A 10,797-nucleotide genomic window follows, 5' to 3' on the forward strand; every position below is an offset into this window, starting at 1 on the left:
GCTCTATCAATAGCCGTTATAGATAATATTTAGATTTTAAATTTATAAGTCCCATACAAATTTGCAATTCGTAGAAAACAATAATCATGAAAACTTGAATTACAATATGTCTGAAAATCAAAATCATATCACATAAAAATGAATAATCACTGCCAAAACCTTATTGAAGGGCCAAAGGAGAGGAGAGACAAATATTAAAGAGAGGGCTTGACAAAAATTGAATTGTGGTCCTAATAGTATCTTTGTTCTTCATGAATTCCTTGTCTTTCCCTCAATCTGTTCATGTGATCTATATAGAGATAATAATAAACAAAGACAAATGAACTCTCACTAGCCACTCTCTATTGCTGTTGGAAAAATCCAAAAAAAACAACTAATCTTTCAATGTGGTAGACTACAAGTAGGCATTTGTTCCTTTCTGTTCCTATATATCAAACCTGCATGCATGCACATGTGAGGTTGAGTTGAGGATTAGATGGAGGTCCCTTTCCAATTATTTTTTTAAAAAATTTTGGAAAAATTATACAAATGGTAAAATGTGCATTTTGGTCCTTAATTAATATCTAATTTTTATCAAATGTATCCTTCAACTTCACGCATTAATCCATTGTAATCTCATCTCTAACTGTCGTTGTAAAAATAATTGAAAATGTCAATATCAACCTCACATCAAGTATTGAAAGGAATGAAAGACATTTTAACTTGTTTATTTATGCTAAATAGTATCCGTAAAAGAGCCAAGTCAAACACGCTATGTATTTGGCTCTTAGTCATTTTTCGATTTTAATACAGTAAATCGTAGTATTATATGGTTTCATTTTCAAAACTTGTTTTTTTTCTGTATTTATTTAAATTCTTAGAAAGAGAAAAATAAATATAAAAAGATATTTATGAATTTTCAAATAATATTTCTATCCCAAACTAGATAAAATCATATGAAAATAACAAATATTTTTTATTGAAAGGTTAATTACGATAACCAAACCAAACAAGATTTTTGAATATTTGAGAGAGATTGCATCGCAATTCTTCTAGGTTGTGAAATGAGATAAAATTTTCCCAATTCCCTTCAAATGTATGATGTACGGTGGCCGACATAAGCATTCTTCGTCTATTAATCTTTAACCAAAAGTTGAGAAATGAGACTGAATTAAATTAATGTGTAAAATTTATAGATACAATTAATACAAATTAAAAATTAAATACTAAAAAAATAATAATTTACCATTTTATTTTTTATTTTTTTAAAATTTTATCCACATCACATGCATAGGGATGTTGGTTTCTAGATGATGAATGTGTGGCGATGGACTCTGATGGGGAGGCCTTTGGGAAAATCGACAAATGGGAAAGCAAGAGCTTGGTCTGTATCGGCTAGCTTCCAGCTGAAGTTGAGGACTAGATGGTGAATGAATACAGCCATCTCTAGCTTGGCTAATTCGGAGCCGGCACAGAGCCGTGGTCCTCCCCCAAAGGGCATGAATGTATTATTACTCATTGTTGACGTGGCCAACCATGAAGAAGAACATGATGATGATGATCCACGAATATTCTGTAGCAACAAGAGGAACAAATAAACCAAGCTTAATTTAAAAAGAAAAAAAAAAGTATAGAGAAAAATAGAACAAAATGGACAATCAAGAAGTTTTGCATTCAAATTTTTTTTTTAAAAATTTTATTTTATGTAGGGTATCTTGAATTAACTGAAATAGGTAAGTCAAACCTGAAAAATTTCCAAATCTAATGCCTCATCCATTAGGTCAAACCTTTGGAAAATTTCTGAGTCAGGTTCTATTTAAGATTTGCTCTTTTTCTAATTGCTTGGTTTATGAGTTTAGGGGTGGCTGTGAACGTAAGTGTACAATCTTGGGATGAGTATGTGTTTTAACTCTACAAAGCTAGTTGTTACAAAAACTGTATGAAAATTGGATGAAGGCTACTATGGAGGAATATGGGAAGTTGTGGGGTAAGCTATTTTAGCCTCAAGTTTGAAAAAAATCATTTAGCTTTTACTGTAGCTGAATCATTGATTTATATTAAAAAAAAAAAAAAAATGTAACTCGACAGCCAGCCTACAGTTAGTGGCACTGACAGCTTACCACTGTCGCTTGGCAGGTTGTCCCACCGGTAGTAAATGACACTTTTGCCCCTTTACACCAATTTTGAAAAAAGTGGAATTAGGGACAAATTTGTCATTTCAACCTCTAATATCATTTCAAACACATTTTTCAATACAACAACTCAAATAAAAATTCATCCCATATTCACAAACACAAAAACTAAAATAGCCTAATAAAATAGCTAAAAAGCCAAAAAATTTAAAAAATAGCCACTTCCCAAACACCCACTATATATTAGTTAGAGATAGTAAATTTAACTCGAACTCAACCATCAACCTGCCTGGTTACCCCAATTTGAAATTCGTTTAAGTTCATAAATAAATTTAAAAGGGTTAGAGATGAGCACTTGTTTAAATAAGTACCACCACATACCCTACATCTATCACCACCCTACTCCATCGCACCACCACCTCCCCGCCACTTCATGACCACCACGCCATCTCACTTGATTTGTTCAACATATACATAATTTAACATTATACGTTTAAATTTGTTAATTATATGGACGAGTTTAAGTTGATTGTTTTATTACATAATTTAGTTTGACTTGTCTAAAGTTGTCGGTTTAGCACCTCTATTACTATATGATTTTTTTTTTTTTTTTTGTTTCTTATGTGGAACTTGTATATACACATAATATTTGTTATCTAAAATTTGTGTAAGAATTAAAAAAAAATTTATAAACTTGTCAAATATAATATTTTAAATTCGAAATGTTTTAAATTGCTTACTCAAATTTTCTCTAGAATTTTTATTTTCTTTCTTAATTGCTTTCAACATAACAACTTAAAATTCTTTTTAAAAAAATTTAAAAGAAAACAAAAATAATAAACATTTCATAAAGATTTTAGAAAGGGTTCTTGCACTAATGCCACTTTTAGAAAAGAAGAAAAATAAAATAAAAAAGAATGCCGTACTGAGATGGACTTGGACCAGCATCATGCAGCTGACCCACCACGAAAAGCACTCGTGCACATGCACGTGCACTTGAGAGCCCCACACGCACATGGGGGCTTTAATCATCTCCATGCGACCCCAACCCACCATCGCACACACGCACGTGGGCGACTGATCGACTACATCATCAACATCCATATTGTGGGACCTTAATACGTACGGTGCGCAACATCTGATCACGATCAATGATCATTTACGGTTCATCATAAGGCCTACAACTTCGGTGGAGTTTATACATGCAATACACTAGAATTTTATCACCTTATCCCTTGATGCGACCTACCCAATGGTCTTCACAGCGGTATTGAGAAAAAATATGGGCAAATTACATATACACCCCTCCAGGTTTGACAAAATTACAGATACCCCCCTGAGGTTTGAGAAATTACGAATTCCCCCCTGAATGCTATATTTGCATAAGAAATTAGGGGGTAATTTGTTATGAAATATAAACCTCAGGGGGTAAATTGTTATGAAAATACAAACCTCAGGGGGCGGGATGTAATTTCCGAAACCTCAGGGGGGTATCTGTAATTTAACCAAACCTGGAGGGGTGTATATGTAATTTGCCCAAAAAAGAATTAAAAAAATGATAAATATTATAAATATATAATAATATTTCAAAATCACTCCTAAATAGTAATTCTACCAAAACTATGGTACAATCCCGAAATTATTTTGAGTTCGTGAATTGGTTTTTTGACTTTTTAATTATTTTAATTTAAGATTAAAATTTTTCGTTTGGAATAGATTTTTTTTACTTTTGTAAGAGGAAAAATGAAATGATTATAGGTTAGATGTGACATTTTATTCTATTTAATTAAAATAGTCTATTTTATCTTATATAATTATTTTAGCCGAAAATGTTATGCCAAATAAACCTTTTATATGATGCTCCGATATAACTTTTATTGATTAAAATAGTATAATAATATCATTTTTATATTAATTTTTTCGAACAAAAGAAAAGTATCACAGAATAAATTATGTTGAGCAATATTCGAAAATTACCGGATAACTTCTCTTTGATTACTTCGTTGGATTCGTAATCATTAGGGGTTTTAACCTGATAATCATTATGTGCACAGTAATGTTGTAGACTAATAGGAATCAAGGCTTTGTTTGATTTGTGTTTTGAAATATTATTTTAAAAATAATTTTTAAAAAGAGTTTAGAAAATTTAAAAATTTATTTAGTTGTTTATTTGGAAAATAGTTTTGAAACTTGGGATAATTTGATATTTTTTTGTAGTTACATAGATAGGTATGAGAGAAAAAGTGGTTGAAAATGAAAGATGAGAGAGAAAAAATGATTGATTGATGTGTAGTAGAGAGAAAAAGTTATTTAAATTTTTTTTAATCAAACATATTTTTAGAATTTTTTCCAAAAACATGTTTTGAGAGACAAATCAAACATGCCCCAAATTTTTGTAATAATTTTTGGATATTCTAATGTATTGACCAAACATATAAAATATGAAATTATTAAATAATATATATTTAGGTGTTAGGTATAATTTATTTGAGCTATTTATAATTTATTTATTTTAATAGTTTATTTGGTGCAGTTTATTCCTATAGTTTATTAAATATAAATAACTTAACTAAATTATAATTACTGTAAAAAAATTTGATTATCTGAAATTTGGAAAAAATGTGTTTTTAACTTCTGCTTTTTAAATATTAATTTTTAATTTATAATAAATTGCACCAAATAGACCCATTATAATTTTTTTAATTTAAATTTTGTGATTTTAACATTATTGATTGAACTACCAATGCTATATGAATTAATAAATTTTGCAAATTATTTTACTTATTGATGTGCCATTTATTTATTATATAACTTAAATAGGTGAGGAATGATGAGACCATAATTTAAAATTTATAATTCATGATGGCATGTCAAGTAAGTTGGATTTTCGTTGTGTTTGTAATATACTAAAAAATCAACATATAATATGCCATATCACTGTGAGTAATTTAGGAGGAGAATTTTTCCATAAAGAAAAAAAAAAAATTGTATGAAAATGATGAAATTTATTGTTTTATAATCAATGAAATGAGAATTTTAAATCATCAAATTAATATTTTAAACCTATTTTTTCGTCGAATTTATTTAATGGAAATAGAAAAATAATTTAAATTAAAAACAAATCAAAAATTTAATATTTAAATTGACAAAATTAAAAATTTAGAATTTTTTTTTTAATGGTCAAATCTTGAAATTTTTTGTTACTGTCATTTCTCATAAAAATTATCATAAATAAAAATAAAAATAAAAATAAAAATAAAATAATTAAGTAACAGACCTGCCATCTCCACGGATCGAAATGATAAGGTTGGTCAAAATGTGAAGGATCCAAATGCACGGCTGAAACGACCGGAAGCACTTTCCACCCATTTGGAATGTCATACCCTTTATATGATATAATAAATAATAACCACACATTAAAAAATAAAATAAAATTAGAGTGGGTCAAATTCCATTTTGATCATTGAATAAGACATAATTTTTTTTACATAAAGTGAAAATCGTGGCCGATTTAGTGATCTCATTCGATGCATATTAAAAAAAAAATAATAATAATAAAAAAATAAAAAAAATAAAAAAATTGAATTGTATACACTTATGTCACTTACCTTTATACTGAACATCTTTGATAGCCTTTCTGTGAAGAAACCTCACAACATTACCGAACCTTAGAGTCTCGTTAATAACCTTCAAAAACATTTATACATATAATTATAACAATATTAAATTAACAATGTAAATTACAAAATTAAAATTTAAAAAAACCCACAATTGAAATTATTAAAGTGAGCTTACGCATTGAGTGAATTCCATCTTTTTGTAGTCATCCCAATTCAATTCTGTCTCTCCTGCTTGTTTCTTGGCTTTGACAATTTCCATGTGCTCTTCCTGAATTTAAAGTTCAAAAAAAAAAAAAAACATGATGATCAATTAAAGTAAATTAATCATACTTTCCAAATTTAAAACAACTTTCGTAAAACACAAATAAATAAATAAAATTAGGATAATAATGCACATAAATAGATATAACTTCTCTCAAGTTGGGAAGAAGACTGGACCGTGTTGTTAAATCTTTGTGGTGGCCAACACCACTTTAAAAATTATTTTTATTCACTTTTTTGGTCCTTATGCATATCATTTATGGGGGAAAAAAAAAATCAAACTAATCTAATAATCATGGTCATACAATTTTATTTTATTTATTTTTTAAAAAATAGACAAGTGTAATTTTAAAAATAAACCATTAATTTTTTTGAAGATAAATATGATAAAATCATATGTCTGCAATTATTGAATTAGTTTGATTTTTTCAATGAATAATCTGCACATAGAGTCTTAAAAAATGAGTAAAATGAATTATCCAAATAGACCCGGACCTAATTGCATGATCCAATCTTCTCTCGTGACCCAATTTTTTTTTTTTTGTTGTCAAACACAAAGATATGGGACTTACATTAATAAGTGTGAGTTTGGAAACAAACCAAATCAGTAATGTATTGGTTTATTGATTATTTTTATAATATAATCTTTCTATTTTTTTATACGTCTTTTTATAAAAAATTAAATAAAAAATTAAAAGATAAACGATGCCCAAACTCACCTACTTACATAAGTCTTTTGTGTCTAACCAATAAGTTATTAGAAAATATGATAAAAAGTAGTTTATGTATAGTATATTTTTCATGAGCCGTGATTGAGGCCTCGAGACTGAGGCGCGAAATTGCCTCGAAATGCAATTTTTTTTTTTTTTTTTTTTTGTTTGTTTTTTCTGGGCTAAATCATTGCAGAAAAAAATAAATAAAAATAATAATAATAATAATAAGCAAAGCATCAACCCAGCAAAAAAAAAAAAAAAAAAAAAAAAAAAAAAAAGCAAATTCGAGGCAAATTTGAGCCAAAAAATTTGAGGCCTCAATCATTTTGCATTTTTCATAGAGATTGAGAAAGCTTTAGTGGTGTATGTATGGTTTACTTACGGTCAACTGTTGAACAACATTGGGAGAGTCTTGCAAGAAATATATGGCTAAAGCTATGGAAACAGAAGAAGTCTCATGGCCTGCAAACAGCAAGCTCAGTACCAAGTCCAAAATTTGCTCCTTTGAAAGGTTTGAATGCTTCAATGCCCATCCCAAAAGATCATCATCCTCCAAATTCTCTGTTTTTTCTCCCATCTTCTCCATCCTCTCTTCCATTTTTTCCTCTATGAATTTAAGGATTGTTGATCGAGACTGTTAATAAAAAAAAAAAAAGAAAAGAAAAAAAAGAAAGAATATAAATCTGGAAGAATTGATTACTTTACGTGCATTAATTTACCTGTCAACTATTATTGAATATTACTTTACTTGTCAAAATATCATATATTTAAACTCTTTTACTATAAAAACCATACGAGTATATCTGGAAGGATTGAAGAAAATCAAATTTTATATGATTTTAAAATTAGAAGTGAGTAAAATGATGTTTAATGATAATTGAGTGTAACAAAATGTAATCAACTCTTATATAGGATGAATATGCCTAACTTTATATTTTCATTTGGCCCCTGTTTTATTGTCTAAATTAGATAAAAGTAGGGGTGGTCGTGAATTGGGTTAGGTTAGGTGGTATCCTATCTACCATCTGTCTGCAATTCGGTGGATTGAAAAAATTAATCTGTGTCCGTCTATCAGTTTGGTGGATGCAGATTGAGCGGGGCCGTGCGGATTGACGGATGGATGCGATCAGTTTGGTAGATGCAGATTGAACGGGCCATGCAGGTTGACGGATGGATGTGGTTAGTTGGCAGTTTGAATTTTACAAATTTTGGACATTTTTTAAAATTATAATTCATAACTTTTACAATTTCCAATATTTAGTAATATGAAAAAAAAAAATGTATGATTTGTTTATAATAGTCCATGACACCGCGCATGCATATTTTTAAAGTATTATTTTTCATTTTTACAAAAATATATATTTTATTATTTCTATTCTATGTTGTTACTTGGTAGCAGCTTTTTTTGTTTTTCAAATTCATCTACCAGCAGATCGGGTTCATGCGAGTGCAGGGATGGTTGATCCACCATCTGAATCATATCTGTAAATTTTGAAATACTTCATCTGCATTCGCTTGCCGAAAGACACGCATCCATCCAAAATCAATCGAGTTAGGTCGGTTTAGTCTGGTTGAGCGGGTTAGACGGATCCATGATCATCCCTAGATAAAAGAAGTTGAGGTGAATATGTAATATTTAGGGATATTTATATATGAGATAAATTATATATATAGTGGGGTCTTTTTTATTATGTTTGGTTAAGATAAGATATACTGTGAGATAAAAGAACAATAATTATTTTTTATTGTTGGATGAAAGAGGAACATATATTCAATAGTATAGATATGCAATACTATGGACTGGTATTAGATATTTATTCTTTTAGATAAGATATGCAAAGATGTTATATTCGAAGTAACCAAACGTAGAACATAAGTAGACAAAAAACATGTAATACCCACGGGATTTTCTATCTAACCACCACCTATTTCCTCCTTTTATGTTTCTCAATCAAATAGTACTCAGGTAGTTAAATCTCGACAAGAGATATTTTATGTCGAAATCTCTATCTCAAATATACTCTCAATTATATGATCGTCTTTCTATTTCAAGATTTTCGCTATATTGTGTGATTGAGAATATACTTAAAATAGAGTGACAAAAATTTTAAGGACATTAAGATCTAACGGATCAAATCTCGTATCATGAGTTACCTTCAAGGCTTTTCTGTATGGTGTTCCAGGCAAGTTCAAAGGAGGAGATACAACTCCTTTCATGAAAGTAATGTACTCTTTCTTCAGCTCTTCTGTCTCTTGCTTTCCAGGATCCAGGCTCATGATATGTTTGGCCATTAAATTGAAAGTAAACTGCAGATACTTCTCAATAATTTAAAGCATTTGTACCACATATAACATATATATGTATATGTACACACACCCATATTTAATATGACGCAGTACACAGTAAAAAATCATAAAAAAATATACAAAATAAAATAAAATAAAATCCATGACCTAGAAGGGGAAGCAATTTGAAAACATCATATATGTTATGAAATTTACAATCAAGGCAATCAAAAGTGCTTTTTTTTTTTTTTTTTTTTTTTTTTTTTTTTTTTCCACACAAACTCCAAAAAAAAAAAAAAAAAAATTGATTCTATTTGCTTTTATGAAACTGCTCTTTTGGGCGTTTTTAGAAATTTAAAAACATTATATAATAAAATAGAATATTATTTTTGAGAGATGTATACCTTCTTTGCTTCATCTTGAGCACAAAATGCAGAATTGTCCTCCCAAGAGCTTAGTACAAGCAAGGTTTGCTTCTCAACCTCAGGCAACAGATGTGTCTTGAGCCTAGCATTGCTCAAGAAGTTGAGAGAGATTATCCTCATATCTCTATGCATGTCTCCAACCAAAACCAACATTGACCATTTTCCAAGGATTCCTCCAATGCTTCTTGGGTAGCTACACTCAAACAACCTCCCTTCATTTTGCAATATGAATTTATTCAATCCAGCATCTGCAGAGACGATCGTTGGCTCTCCGAACAAATGGGACTTGTAAATTTTCCCAAACCTACAAAATATTCAAAACTTTGATTTATAGCTCAGTTAAAAAATATATCAGGTTTTAATTATCAGTTGATATGTATTATGATATTGATATTCATTGATATGTCAATTGATACTACTCAGGACTTGTAAATTTTCCCAAACTTGCAAGTATTCATAAGTTTGATACTTTGCTCAGTTCAAAAATTATGTCAGGACTTAAACATCAACTGATATGTATTCTGATATCGATATTTAGTGATATATCTGCCAATCCTGCTAGATATTGACTTAAATATGACTGTATCATCGATATAGATATGCATATGATATTGTTATTTGAAATTTTGATACCTTGATATGTGCTGCTCCATGAATTCTCCAATTGTGGTAGCTGAGTAAGGCTTCAAATAGCCTATGGTTTCACCAATAAAAGGCCAACCCATGTTGCCTGGTGGAAGATTAAGAGTGTTTTGCTTTGTCTTAAAGACATTGAAGATAAAAAATAGAGCTAAGATTGGTGGAAGGAGAATGAGAAAAAATTCTAAGTCAGACATGGAAACTGATTCTCTCTCTCTCTCTCTCTCTCTCTCTCTAGATGCTTAGTTGTGGTAAGGACTAAGCAGAAACTGAAATCAGATATCCCTCTTTTGAGAAGTTGTGCATTTGACAAAAATGTTTGGTGTGTTTGGAAGAAAGGAAAAGAAAACTTAATGGAAAGCTTTTCAGCTAATAACCTGTGCTTATATAGGCTTCTTTGCTTGTCGTCTTGCCATAATATAAACTATCAAACTTGATTTATTTTTTGAAAGTCTTTCGGTTCAGTAAAATAATCTTTCATTCTCTGAAAAGCTCTAAAAAGGTTGATAGGGTAACATGCTTCTCTTTTTTTGATTTTATTTGATTTTATTTTTTTATCATCTCCCCATACAACCAATAACATCACCAAAATGAAAAAGTTCTTGGATAGATCCAGTCTAGAATGTGATTGGATGAATGCTTAATAAATTATTGTCTTACTATTTAAATTATACACAAAGAAGTTAAACATATTAATTAATTTTTGAGATAATTGTTGATAAATCAATTTTTATGAGGATGT

At 29.4% G+C, this 10,797-nt stretch overlaps 1 protein-coding gene across 2 annotated transcripts; it reads right to left on the reverse strand.

The window, feature by feature from the left end:
* Window positions 1-1,132: 1,132 nt before the first annotated feature.
* DWF4 (Cytochrome P450 superfamily protein) lies at window positions 1,133-10,449 on the reverse strand. Of its 2 annotated transcripts, XM_028216939.2 has the most exons (8): window positions 10,050-10,449; window positions 9,396-9,720; window positions 8,860-9,012; window positions 7,088-7,339; window positions 5,907-5,999; window positions 5,720-5,798; window positions 5,389-5,495; window positions 1,133-1,552 (listed from the first exon to the last, which is right to left on the reverse strand). In XM_028216939.2, the coding sequence occupies exons 1-8, from the start codon at window positions 10,250-10,252 to the stop codon at window positions 1,286-1,288; spliced, it is 1,479 nt and encodes a 492-aa protein (XP_028072740.2). In that variant the 5' UTR covers window positions 10,253-10,449; the 3' UTR covers window positions 1,133-1,285. The 2 variants fall into 2 exon arrangements, with proteins under 2 accessions (XP_028072740.2, XP_082723331.1); XM_082867205.1 differs by lacking the exon at window positions 8,860-9,012 and having other exon boundaries at window positions 10,050-10,407.
* Between the last annotated feature and the right edge of the window lie 348 nt (window positions 10,450-10,797).

This window comes from Camellia sinensis, chromosome 4 (genome assembly GCF_055761805.1).
Source record: "Camellia sinensis isolate YWXY chromosome 4, ASM5576180v1, whole genome shotgun sequence".
Lineage (NCBI taxonomy): Eukaryota > Viridiplantae > Streptophyta > Magnoliopsida > Ericales > Theaceae > Camellia > Camellia sinensis.